This window comes from Camellia sinensis, chromosome 5 (assembly GCF_055761805.1).
Source record: "Camellia sinensis isolate YWXY chromosome 5, ASM5576180v1, whole genome shotgun sequence".
NCBI lineage: Eukaryota > Viridiplantae > Streptophyta > Magnoliopsida > Ericales > Theaceae > Camellia > Camellia sinensis.
The window spans coordinates 32933499-32947831 of NC_138965.1; the positions used below are offsets into that span (position 1 = coordinate 32933499).

The 14333-nt window shown below is 35.3% G+C and overlaps 1 protein-coding gene and 1 long non-coding RNA gene across 2 annotated transcripts; one reads left to right on the forward strand and one right to left on the reverse strand.

Annotated features, from left to right (window-relative positions):
- Window positions 1-7912: 7912 nt before the first annotated feature.
- Window positions 7913-9878, reverse strand: LOC114283108 (uncharacterized). Its single transcript, XR_014329332.1, has 2 exons — window positions 9392-9878; window positions 7913-7943 (listed from the first exon to the last, which is right to left on the reverse strand). It is a non-coding gene; the product is annotated as an uncharacterized LOC114283108 (long non-coding RNA).
- A 1769-nt stretch (window positions 9879-11647) lies between these two features.
- Window positions 11648-14052, forward strand: LOC114283107 (uncharacterized). The gene is made up of 4 exons (XM_082871661.1): window positions 11648-11790; window positions 12218-12815; window positions 13213-13249; window positions 13529-14052. Exons 1-4 carry the CDS (start codon window positions 11648-11650, stop codon window positions 14050-14052), a joined length of 1302 nt encoding a protein of 433 aa, XP_082727787.1.
- Window positions 14053-14333: the final 281 nt, after the last annotated feature.

Genomic DNA, 14333 nt, shown 5'->3' on the forward strand with positions numbered 1-14333 from the left:
CCCTAAACAAAGTGTTTTGAAAGATTTGCCTCTCTTCTAGCCGAAGAAACTGATTCTTTGCCCTGCACATCTCTCAACACTGAGCAAACCGTCAGTAGTGCCCAAGTCTTAAGGGCGGTCAAAAATGGGGTGTCTACAGTTGGCTAAGTAGCATACAAAAGGAATCACTCTTTTAGAATAAAGCAGTGCAGTCCTTAAAAGAAGTTTCCATACTTCAGAAAAGTAGGCTGTTTGTTCGAAGCAAAAGTAGTTAATTCGAAACTGTTGATTGTATTAATTATATGATTGGGAAAAGAAGACCTAAGGCAGAGGTTGTCAATTAGACTCTATATATTGGTGAAGTTCAAATTAGGTCTTCAGTATTGCATTGGATATGTTTAAATCAAGTTTCAAAAGATAAAATTGGTGAATTCGAAGCTCTGATTTTCTTTATTTTAGATGAAAAGAATGAAATTAGACCATGCCGAATAAAGAAAAGAAAGCTTAGCATTATTAAGGTAAAAGTAATTACATCAGAATGCCCTTTTGGTTACATGTTCAATTTCATAAAAATAAGGAATATAGAAAATGGCAAGGTCATAGAACTTGTTCCAACAATGGTTAATGAATTTATGTTCCTTTTTTATTTTGTCTTCTATCTTCTCCAAGCTACGTTGCTGAAGCTGATATGCTCTTATTTGATGAAAAAGTTGTTCGGCTTTTATTTCGAACTTTGTTTCCTTAAATCCTTGTTATATCTCATCCATATCCAAGTCATCCCAGTATGCAGAGTCTTTATTCTTGAAGTCATTATATTCATCGATAAGGTTCTCTGCTTCATATTGGGTGTGAATTCGATGGGCTGAGATGTTGTCCAAAGATTGAGCGGTGGCCACAGAAGTTTGGTGCCAATGAAGAAGCAGTGGGAGTTGATTCAAAAACATCTAAAGCTCTGCTTGGGCAATAGGATTGAGGACATGACTTCGAGTCATAGCGTCACAAGCCCATCGACGGTTCTTAAGAGGAACATCACCCTCAAGAACATTGAAGGGCAAGTGAGAAAAGGCCGCAAACAGAAGCTGAGCTTGATATCACTCAAATATAGTGGGGGAAGTTGGAGGTTGATAAGAAGGAAGAAACTGATTCTCAGAGAGTAAGTCTCAGTTCTTCCACCCAATGAGGGTTTTGTGGAAGAGGAGGTGCAGGAGGATCCATCTCGAAAGAAGGAGGGAACTGGGGGTTGTTTACGCAATCAAGCTAGTCAGAAGAGAAAAATTTTGCCCTCTAAGCTAAGAATGACGGGCTGTACCCTTGTGCTTCCTTTGGACGACGAGTGGCTTGCACAATCTTCGTAAGCATGAAAGACGTGTACCATGCTATGAGTAAATTGTCTTTCAAACTGCGTCGGCGATCGATGAATACATATGGGTAAACCACCGAGCTCCGAACGAAAGGAGGGAAAGATAGAAGATCAGCGAATTCGACAAAGTGATGATTAATGCGCTCTCTCAGCTTGGATTCCTCACGTTCTGGCCAGCCTTTCCAGCCAGAAGTCTTAGAAGAAAAAGAAGAAGAAGCTGCAGCCTCATCCCACACAGAAGGTTTTTGGTAAGAAGAAGAGCTTCCAATATCCATGTTTTCAAAGTTTTGGGCTAGAGAATTATGAACAATAGGTTCGTAATCCAAAAGTTGATAGTTTGCAAAAGCTTCCATGACTTGAATATAGAGAGATGGATAGGAGTGGCTAATAAATGCATGAAAATTCTTTCGAGGGCAAACATTATTATCTAACAACTCTCGTATGCTCGATCTATGTCAAAACAAGTTTGTTTGGCCATGTAAGCTGTATCAGACCTTTCGAATGCTCAGATAATGGGAAATGTTCAAGGTGTGGAAAAGAATTTAATGCAGGCGGTTGCAGTTCTAAGAAGATGTAAATCCCATGCACGTCCTAGGATGTGGGTTAAGGTTTTTGATCCACTAATATCACCAAGTATTGAGTATATTAGTGCGGAGGGTAATGTTGGCTATATAAATTGTATAAGCCAATCACGATTTAACACGCGGCATGAGAAGGGCAATCTAGGAAAGTAATATAAATCGCCAACCATAGTTAGACACGTGTCAACCCATACTGATAATAATGGGTCTACATAGCACTAGATTGATCGAGGGATATAAGGTGATGTGGCCTAACAGTTACTCACAAGGTTCAAATTCAAAATCAGGAGGGAAGCCTAACTACAAACATAGCGTAGTGGAGCTAACTATGAGAGAACATGATAAGCGATAATGAAGGGAGCTTTCTACGGTCAGAAGTCCATTTCGACGGTTATCATTGAGAAGTATAAATAGCAGAGAAGGCCCCAGAAAGAAAGGCCCCGAACTCAGATCTAGAAACCAGCTTTTATCTACTTTATTTTCCTTCCAGTTTTTACATTTCTTGTTCTTTACATTTCTATATTTCAAATTCGTGTATTGCACTTTATTCATAGGAGTAGTTTCAAATAGCTTGTTGCTGTAAACTTCTACGAGACTGGATTAGATCATTGTAAGTTTTCATTTTAACTTAATGAAATGCTGCAATGTTTTTCATTTAATTGTTGTTTACTAAATTCACCTAAACAAATCACCAGTAAAAGTCCTCTTCATTGAGGCTGAAAGAACTGAAACACAATTGTTTGATAATTGGTTGGCAATTAATCTTCTGTAAGGACTGATTGACCCTTACTGGCATGTTTAAAATTACAATATTAACCTTCGAAAGTCAAAAAAGTCAACACCATTATATGCTTAAACTTATGATAATGAAGCAACCTCACCAAAGCACCAAGGGCGGGCCTCTTCTATAAACTTAAAAATGAAAACAAAGAAAATAAAGATAAAACCAAACAACTTTTGTCCTACATACATTATTGTTGGGGATTTAGACACTAAAATCACTTCAATATAAAATTCACTTGTACATAAAAATGTCAAAAATAAAATCATGAATCATAAAATTGATGAACAAAAAATAATAAGAAAATAAATAAATAATAATGAAAAAAGAAAATAGTTTGTAAAATTGATGAGAGGCACGACAAATCACTATCATAAAGTCATTATGTTTGTCACGTTGCATGATCGATGACTGACTGACGTGAGTGTCAAACTTTTAATATGAACGTTGCAATTAGATTTGTGGGGTGGTCTTATATATTTATAGGACTCTATAAACCTTTTAATAAAATGTGTCTTAAATAAATAGACATTTTTGATAATTTAAAATACATTATTTTTAAACTTGAGACTTAAATTTTAACAATTATGGCATTATTCCTAATGAATTTATAGGCTATCGTCTCTCTCTCTCTCCTCTTAATGTGAGTGCCAGTCACTCCCTCTTAGGAGGAATGACAACGAAGTCTTTTGAGAAGTGGATTATAATCTACTTCTCAGATTATAGCACACTTTCTTTTCTTACAAAAAATTAATTATAATCAAATTTTAACTAAAAAATTAATTATAATCATCTTCTCAAAATAATTCGGAATGGTCGTATTTGTAGTCTCCTACCTCTGTTCTTTATTTTGTTGGGGGCATTGATGGGACGGGGAAAATCGAGGATGGGCCAGTAGTAAGGAAATGTTGTCAAATCTTACTTAGATATTTTCTATCAATATACAACATCAAATTAAAATTTTTTAAGAGAAATAATATAAGAAACAATTAAGATGATCATAAAAATACATCCACATATGATGCAAAAGTTAAAAAAAAAGTCATATCACAACCTCAGTTTTAGTCTGTTTGACAACTTGACTTTGACTTTTTAATTTTTTTCATGGGATGAAAAATTTGTGGGTTTGGAATGATTTTTTTAATGATTGATTATGTAAATGAAGTGATATTTCGGGGTTTTTTTTTTTTTAGCCAAAAAAATTGGTTGCCAAATGGGTCCTTGACATAATAAATTAATTATTATTTTCAAAACTAACTATTTTAATTAATTTTTGAAATTTTTATGAAAAGATGTATAAAAAGTGAAGAAAATAATTAATTTTTAAATATTGACTTTTTGACTATTTTAAATGTAATTTAGGATTTACTTATTTAGTGACTTTTTAATTTTTTATAAAAAAATATGTAAAAAATAAAATAGTAATCCCAAACTTAGCCTAAGTCCCACGTAATAATGATAAATAGCATACGCAAATAGTCTACACACAAATGTTTTCATAAGTTTCTTAGGCATCATTGGCAACTTGATTATTAGGCAAAAAATCAAAAAAGCTTTAAAAAATAAAATAAAAAAGTCAAATAGTCACTATAAATGTCAAAAAGTTATAGTTACTAAAACAACAAATCAAACACACTAGTAATTCATGATTTTCCATATAACTAAAAAAGTCATTCCCAAACACATTAATTATCTTGAACTCATAAAAAAATTATTAAAAAAATAAAATCCCACAAGGCCTTAATTTAATCTTTGACAAAAACTTGACTTCTAGATAAAAGGACACCAATCGAGATATCAGGAAGTGAAAATAGAGAACTGGGATGTGAAGCTAATTGTTATTCAAACCAATGTGATTTAAATTATATGTAAATATATAATTATAAAAGGTGTTTATTTATTATAATAGAGACGGGAACGATGAAAATAGAATAGGGACGGTGCGAACCATCCCCTTCCTGTGGTGGGATGCGGGGATGGAGTGAGGGCAGGGCAAATTGCTTGCCTCTTAGCGGATTAAAAATATTAGATGTAACAGTGATACTATGTCACGTGACAGAGCAATAATCTATGCATTGCCTGGATTCCCACAGGATGTTAGTGGGAGAGCACAAAAAAAACTAGAAGTGAAATGGGTATAGTTAGGATTCATCTGAAGTTGAACTACTAAAGCAAGATTACCTCTATAGGCATGGATTCCATCACCCACAGAGAGAGAGAGAGCTTGTACCATTGCTTGTGCTCCTGTAGAGTTGACGCTTTCATCATCGCACTTTGAGATGTTCCCAAAAACTGTTTTTTTACGCTGTATTTGGTTGGAGGATTTGCAAAGAAATTTAGAAAGGGAAAAGGAGTTAAGATAGGTGAAATGAGAATAAAATATACTTACATTTTACCTAGTTTCACACACCTTTTCCATTTCTATTTTCAAATCCTTCTCTGAATCCCCCAACTAAACACAACATTATGCTTTTTAGTTTCCACTCCTCCGATTTGCTTCAGCATTAGAATCAGAAATTCTAATGCACCGGCCTCTTCAGGAGTTCAGCTTCAGCTACAAACACACTCTATGTCGAAGCTTCTGCCTGGACATGAGGCACTCTGAATCTGTCCTTCAACTATTACGACGCTAAAAAATGACTACCATTTTGTTTTATCCAACACTAACAAACTTCACAAAGACAGACTTACCAACAACCAAAAAAAAAAACTTCACAAAGAATCCTCATTGCAAAGAATGTCACAGAGCTATCTAATCATCAGCGTTACTAACAGCCATTACTTATGAGATTACTTTGGCTAATTTTCCCACACAAAATTTCCTCTGGTTTTGGTTAGCTTCCAGGAAATGGCCTCGGAGTGCCATTATATTAGACAATACAACAATTGAAAACATTATTATCATCCAGAGACTTATTCCAAATTACTATTATTTAGGTTAGAGTTCTGTATCAAAGAATAAATTTTTATGACTTCTACGCGACAAGAATAATTCTGCAAGGCATCATACATAAACATGGTTTTCCTGATGTTACTTAACAAAAATAGTTGACATGATATCACAAAGAGCATATTCCAAACAATATTCTCTATACTAATTTGGAATATTCTTTACATAGTGGTTGGGGAAAGAAAACTAAATAAATAAATCCTTTATGTATTTCCGATGACCAAACACACCCTGAACTCACAATTCAACGTCCAACTCATTTCAAGAATTGAAGAGGAGCACCAATGAATCGTGTGCAAAAGATGGAAGATGGAAGCGTGTGCATCTTGGTTTCAAAAATCATTTTGATAAAACAAATGTATGACAAGGTCCTAAAAGTATATAGACATGCTTCAATCGGCCAACAACTTTAGTATTAATTTGTAGTGATACAGATTGAGATACTATCAAATATTTTATCACATGCACACACAGATAAATCAGGAAAAAACAAACCATCACAGGTAACTAAATACACTCTTACTGTCTGATCTCACGGAAGTTCGAAGATTATCAATTTGATTTACTTCTAGTTTCTTTGTCCTATGGTTACAACATTGTTTTTTCTATCACCATCAACCTTCAATCACTAGCTTTAAAAAAACAATTCTAGTGCATATTTAACAGACATAAGTATCAGTAAGGAGAGGATAAAAATATACCGTAGACACTGAATCTGTTGTCAGGCCATCCATGTCTTCCGCACCTACTGTGGGTGGCAGGCCTGAACAAATCGAGATGATAACAAAGAAAAAAGGGGGAAATATTATAGTCTTAGGCCCTAGATGCAGCTCAAAACAACTTTACCCAAAACCATACAAATGTGAGCACTTTACTTGACTCAAATTAATCACAAATCTCTCAATAGTAGTCTTTTTACCATAATCTTATCCACCAGAGAAATGCTTCAGTTATAGGAAAAAGTTTACAACTTGATTACATTGTGATCTCGTGGCACTCAAACCCCACCTACAACACATTCTTGTTTTTTGAACGGCAATAAAAGAGACTATCATTAAAAAAGGAAAAAAGCGATCCCAAGAGAGTTGGATGACAAGAAGTCTTCCACAAAGGAAAAAAGAAAAGAAATCAGTGTCTCAAGTTACGCGTCACGGTGGGAGCGGATCCTCTAGAGTGAATTCTCTAGAGTGATCCTCTAAAGTGGGATCGGACGGCTGAGGATTTTTCAAAAAAAAAAAAAACAGATGATGGCTCTCGCCCATCTCTCTACTCTCTCCCTTTCTCTTCCCTCACTCTTCTCTCTCCTCATCATCTTCCAAAAACTCTCTCCAATTCTCTGCAATCCACACAAACTCATACATTTCACATCACAAAAATGGAAACAATTCATGGATTCAGACTCTAATTTCTCTCTCTTCTCATCATCTCAACATCAACAAATCTCTCACAAGCATTCGCAAATTCATGGGTTGGTTCAAAGTACCAAATCGAATGCACAATGTGTTCCGCCTGCGACAACCCATGCAACACTCCACTCCTCCCCCCTCCGCCGCCGCCATCCCCTCCTCCCCCGCGGTCTCCATCTCCTCCGCCGCCGCCGCACTCATCTCCCTCCTCCATTTGTCCCCCGCCGCCGTCCCCTCCCAGCTCCGGCACCTTCTACTACCCTCCGCCGCCTCCCTCTCAGCCCACCACCTACTCCTACCCTCCACTGCAGCCATCTGGCGGTGGCGGTGGTATGGGCGGCTTGTACCAGCCACCGCCGTACCGGAACTTCCCGACGCCGCCGCCGCCACTAGCCGAGGTCTTGATACATGGATTGATTTTCAGAGATTGATTTTTAGAGATGGATTTGTGAGATTTGTTGATTTTGAATGGTTTTCTTGATCAAGAAAATGGAAAAGAAAAGGTAGAGAGAGAAGAGGAGAGGAGAGGAGACCATGGATTGAATTTTTTTTTTTAAAGAACCTCACCAAAACGACGTCGTTTTGGTGAGGTTCAATGTCAGCCGTTAGATTTTTCACTCTAGGAGATGACTGTAGGGTTTTCACCCTAGAGGATCCGGACGCGTCACGGTGCCCTCCAATATCAAATTGGATTGTACCCCTAAAAGGAGAGGGGGCCAAAGCCTATAAAGAGGACAAGAAACAAACTCTATCACAGACGGCATTAACACATTCCACCCCTGGTGCGTTGCATTCTAACTAGCATTGCATTTCTTGATATTTGGTCCCTCTCCCAACATTTCTATATTCCAACTCTTCGTCAAATGACACCGAGTCACTGGCAGCCCTGAACAAATTGAGATGGAAATGAAACAGTAAATATAGTATTATATTAGGCCCTAGTTGCAGTGCAGAACAAAACTTATGCTTTATTTAAAGAAAACCGTACTGCTAGATGCAAAATGTGACCAATGTACTAAACTCTAAATCCGTAATCTCATCCACTAGAGAAATGCTTCAGTTCTAGCAAACAAGCTTACAAATTAGGCACCAAGCATTGTGAGCTCATGGCATTTAAATCCCATCTGCAACTGCAACATACACCACCTCTGGTAAGACAAATTGACTCGCACTGCATTTCTTGATATTCGGTTCCCTATAAATATTTTTGTATTCACTTCACCTCTTCATCAAACAATACCAAGCGACTGACTCTAAACATCATGCCAAGCATGTTCCAAAGATAATTATTAAATATATATATATATATACTAAATTGGAAAAAGGCAACCAATAGTGAGATGACAGGATTGAAAATATGCATATTACTACCATGAACATTAGTCGTATGTCTAACAACCTACATCAAACCATGAGTGGTTGGGATTTTGAAGGTACTGCCCTGCCATGAAAAATAAGAAAGATGCAACAATTGAAGAAAACCACAAAAATCAACCGTTGGATTCTGAAAAAATTACTTTACAATTTACAAAAAACAAAAAAATGGAAACACAATTACAATTCTAAAAGACTATAATTTGAATGAATTCAATGGGTGAAACACCCAAAAAAAAAAAAAACTCAATCAGTCAAGCATATGAGTGCACCTAAATCACTATACAAAGATGAAAACACAAAATCGACCTGAATTGTAGTTTCCTTGTACTTCACATTGAAATAAAGAGACACGACTCAAAATCCATAATCGAAACTTCTGAATGGCGTATAAAAGTCAAGGTTCCCCAAGCAATGCAACCCAATAATGAATTATTGATACTTTCAAACAACCACATTCAATCCATTCAACAACCCACCGGCCAAAAAAATTTCTTGCAGAAGTGTTCGGTGTTTGTATTTATCTCTTACAACTCTTCGATCCTGGTTTCCGATTCTTTCCAAAATATCATATCCTACACACTGATCATTGTTAGCAATTCACAAATGCACAAAAATTTACATTCTCTCGTATGCAGACTGCAATTGCAATTCTTGCAACAACAATAACTGACCCATTAATCGAAACAATTTCCCCAAAAATCGAATTGAAACCAGCACAAAAGTCTTCATTCATTCCTTCATTCATTCAATTCTCATCTGTATTGATTATATCTAAATGGGTATTGCATTCTTTGGAATAGAAATCATTGGTTTCAATCAAAGCTCTCAACAACTCATAAGTAAACTCAGCACTGTTGGGATCGCTTGTTGTGGACTCAACAGGGGAATCCAAAGTTGGGGTTTGCTTAAAACAACAATAATAACCACCACCACGACCAACACCAACAATTCTCTTACCTAAACAGCCAGGAATCGAAGAAGATTGATTTGAACCCTTCTTGTTCTTCCTGTGGAGTTGTTTCTCGGCCTTTCTGAATTGAAACAGAGCAACCCTCTTCACTTTTCTGAAACTCCCACCGAACCCATGTTCTCTCTGTTTCTTCTTCCGATGATCGTCTCTTCTATCGGACCCATCTCCATCGTTGTTGCGAACAATGTCCTCGGATCGCTCTCTCTCAATCTCAGACATAGACTGAGTAAATATGTGTGTATTCCCTATATCTGAATTGAATAAATTAAAACAGGACCACACCCAGATGCATATGAGAATTGAAATGCGCAGGAAAAGGAGAAGTGGGAATTGGAATTGGAATTGAATTGTGTATCAGTATCTGTAACAGAGTAAAAGAGAGAGAGAGAGAGAGAGAGGAAAAATGGACGGAAAACAGATTTTGGTATTTTTGGTCAGACAACTTCGCCAGAGTTGTCGGACCTGCAGCGCACGAGTTAGTCACACCTACTTTTTAAGTTTTTCATAATTTACAAATTACACCCTTATAGTATGAAAAATTAGTGGTTGATCTTGGGTACCGTGGCGCGATCCTCCAATAAAATGGTGATTGATAGAGAGAGTGAAGTGATTAAGGAATATAAAAAATATAGTGAATTGTGATTGTCGAGAAATATAGCCATGGCCCATGTGACATCCAAGAGTAATCAATAATTTTTTCTTATATTATACATTAAATTTTATTTTAATCCATTATTTTTTTAATTATAATATTCAACTTTAACTTTAAGTTAAATTACAATTTGACCATTCCATTAGTTTGGTATTAAAATTTCAGGTAAATTATAAATATATTCTTTAAAATTTATTTAAAATACAAATCATTCCTTATTATTTTAAAAATTATATCATGTTTCTTGAAGTTTTAAATTTTATAACAAATAATCATTTTTATTAATAAATTATCAAGTTAATTAATAGTTTTAATAATGTTAAAAATTTATTTTAATTAATAATTCAGTTAATTTTATTATTGTATAGTAGAGCAATTAGAAATTTTATTTTTTTAATTAATTTTGTTAAATAAAAAATTTTAACAATGAGATATTTATAATTTTTCAAAACATAGAACACAATCTGTATTTTATGTGAATCTCAAGTGATGTATTTATAAATTATTTTAAAATTTTTAACAAAATTTGTCTTGTGCCATTTTTTAAGTAAACTTTGTAATTTTCTTCATTTAATAAAGGGCAAATTACACTAACGCTCCTTATAGTTTGGACCTTGTGTCACTTTGGTCTCTAACTTTTCAATTGTGACACATTTGATCTTGAATTTGAATTTTGTTTCAAATAAGGACAATTGAAGATACCATTACTCAATTTGAAGGACAAAGTCATCAATTTGATAAAATATAAACTAATTTGACAAAAATAAATGTTAAAAAAATATTTTTAAATTTTTTAAAATTATTTCTACCCACCAAAGATTAAATTATGTAAAATTGATAAATGTTTTACACATTTATTTTTTGGGCAAATTAAAAAAAAAAAAACCAAGGTTTAGCGTGTTTTGCAATTTAAACCCTATGGTTTTAATTTTGACAATTAAAACTTTGAAATTTCTTCTGTGTTACAATCTAAGCCCCCCGTCCATCTCTGTTTCATGAAGTAACGGACAAAACCATTTTTGGCGCCTAAACCAACCCAAAACGACGCCGTTTTTTATTAGTCCCATATAAAAGGCCCCAAATCTTTGATTTCATTCGATTAGGGCTAAACTTCGCCCTAATTTCTTCGATTTCGTCAATTAGGACAAAGGGGTTATTGTGATTTCGAGAAAAATCTAGAGCAGTGTTTGAAGTATTGGTGCATACTGTTATTTGAAGTGTTGGTAAGTGATTTATACGAATTTTTTGTGTTTCTTTATTTTTGTAATTTGTGTATGAAGTTTTTTTTTTATTCTGTGAATAAAATAATGACAAACTCTGTGCATGTATCTTACTTTATTGCATGAATATGTGTGTGTGTGTGTTGCTTACATTATTGTCCTTTTTATATGAAATTTTTTATCTCCATTGATGGACCACTTTATTGACTGAGTGATTGGCTGACAGTGTGGTTGGTCCCATGCCACCTGTTTATCCTATTGATTTTTGATGCATTTTTGTCATCAAAGGTGGTTCTTTTGCTATATGTTGCCCCATGTATTATTTATGAAATATTTGTTTATTTGTGAATGCAACAATGGATGATATAAATATGAAATTGGTTTTACATCATAGTGGGTACCTTATTGATAGTGATGGTGGGCGTAGGAGTTACTTTGGGGGTAAAGTAGATGTGTTTGACACTGTTGAGGTTGATACATTTTCTGTCCCTAAGCTGATGTTTATGGTCAAGAAGTTGGAGATATTTAATTACAAACAATTTTTTTTATAGGATTCCCACAAAAGATCTAGTTAGAGGGTTACGAAGATTAGGCACTGACCAAGATGTTTTAGAAATGTTTCAATATCTAGGCTCTACAAACACCTTAGAATTATTTGTTGAGCATCATATGCCACACAATGTAGACACTCCTTACCCTGTTTTGTTCATTACTGATGTCCCTATAAATGATGATGAAAATGCTCAACATCCTCAGTATCATGAGTATTAAGATGAAGCAAACAGTGAAGATGACCAAAATGATGACTCATCATATAGTGATTTCTTAGATAGTAGTAAGGATGACCCTACTGAGGATGATGTAATGTTTGGTGGTAATGTAGACAAGGAACCAAATGGAAAATGAGGCAATGCATTTGAGGAATGTGTTGTGAATGATAGGGTTTCATCTGAGGAAGAATTACAAACCCCTGAAGAATCTGATAAGGAGGGCAATGAGAAGCCAAAGTACCCTGAATTTAGGTCTAAGGTTGATATAGCTAATATTGAATTTCAAATTGGAATGTTGTTTAATAATGCCATTGAATTTAAAAATTTTGTGAGTGAATATGCAGTTAAAGGGGGCTATGATGTCAAATTCACAAAAAGTGAGACATGGAAGGTTCAAGTGAACTGTAGTGATGGGTGTGAGTGGAAGCTTTATGCATCTAAGATGACTGAAGAGAACACATTACAGATTAAGACATACAAACTTACACATACTTGCAACAGAACTTACAAGAACAGACAAGTAACTAGTTCATTTTTGGCATCTAAGTATGTAAACAAATTCAGGACCAACCCTACTTGGAAAATAAATGAGTTCAAGGACACTATGAAAGATGGTTGTGTTGTAGAAGTATTCAAAATGAAATGTTATAGAGCTAAGAAACAAGCATTGGTGCAAATTGAGGGAACCAATGCTGAACAATATACAAAACAGTGGGATTATGCTGCTGAGTTGATAAGGACCAATCCAGGTACAAGAGTTTACATCAATGTATGGAGGCCTCAACTTGAAATTTAGCCTAGGTTCCAAAGAATCTTTGTGTGCCTTGATGGAATCAAGAGAGGGTTTTTAGCTGGTGTGAGGCCATTGATTGGCTTGGATGCTTATCTTTTGAAAGGACCTTGTCAAGGGCAATTATTTGCTACAGTGGGATGGGATGGAAACAACATGATGTTCCCAATTGCTTATGCAGTAGCTGAGAGTAAGAATAAATAAAGTTAGACTTGGTTTGTACAGAATTTGTTTGAATGTATTAGCACAAGTGCAGAGCATGGACCTTCATCACTGATCAACAAAAGGTACTTTTATGTTTAATAATTTTTTCATTAATCTGTTATGTTCTTTAATGTTTTTCATTGCTCATGGTTTTTACATTTATTTTTTACAGGGACTGGTTCCAACTTTTGAAGAAATGTGCCCTGAAGGCAATTATAGGTTTTGTTTCAGATACCTCTATGCAAATTTTAAAAGGGAATTTAAAGGGAATGAGCTTAAGAATTGTGTATGAAAATCTGCAAAGGCATATACAAGGATTGATTGGGAGAAGCATATGACTAAGTTGCATAGTGTAGATAGTAAACCATATGATTGGACGATGAGAGTTAATCTAACTCAGTGGTCGAGGCATGCATTCAATCCTAGAACAAAGTGTAATAGATTGTTGAACAATATTTCAGAGTATTTTAACAATTGGATCTTACCAGCTAGAGATAGATCCATCCTCACCATGTTAGAGTGGATTGGGAGGGCTTTGATGGGGAGGCTATATAAATGTAGCGACAAAATGATCAAGTACCAAAGGCCAATCTGTGCAAACATACAAACTAAGATTAAGAAGGCAAAGCTAAAATCTGGAGTATGGATACCTACTTGGTCAGGTGGTGCTCAATTTGAAGTTAGATATGGAGTAAATGGTTATGTTGTCAACTTAGAGAATAGGACGTGCACTTGTTTCAAGTGGGATCTAACTGGAATCACTTATCCTCATGTTGTGGCTGTTATTTTCTTTCAAAAAGAGAGAGTTGAGGATTATGTGCATGTGGCTTTCAAAAAAGAGACCTACTTGAGAACTTATGAGGCACTCATAAATTCATTAAATGGGCCAGATCAGTGGCCTAAGATAGGTTGTGACCCTTTACTTCCTTCTAAGCTGAAAAGCCCAGTTGGTAGCCCTCAAAAGCAAAGAATTAGAGACCTATATGAACCTAAGGACCCATTCAAGTTGTAGAGTTAGTATACCAGCCTCAAATGCTCTAAGTGTGGTGTATATGGTCATAATCAAAGAACATGCAAGGGGCTTGTGAAGTGTAAAAAGGATGGAGCTGCAAGTTCATCCAAAAATGTAAGTAATGTACTGGTATGCTCTATTTGTAATATATATTTGACCTCCATACATGCTCCAAGTGTGGTTTGACAAGCTTTTGGTAATAGGTGAGGAGTCTACAAACTTCCATGGGATTCAGACCAGATGTAATAACTGGGGAAACATCAACTAGTGGACAGCAGCAA

What these genes read in the sequence shown, in the direction of transcription:
- LOC114283107 (XM_082871661.1), top strand. Translation starts at nt 11,648, where the DNA reads ATGAAATTGGTTTTACATCATAGTGGGTACCTTATTGATAGTGATGGT. An exon ending in CTGATGTTTATGGTCAAGAA is followed by an intron (nt 11,791 to 12,217) that starts GTTGGAGATATT and finishes TGTGAATGATAG; the next exon opens with GGTTTCATCTGAGGAAGAAT. An exon ending in TGAAGAAATGTGCCCTGAAG is followed by an intron (nt 13,250 to 13,528) that starts GCAATTATAGGT and finishes GGATCTTACCAG; the next exon opens with CTAGAGATAGATCCATCCTC.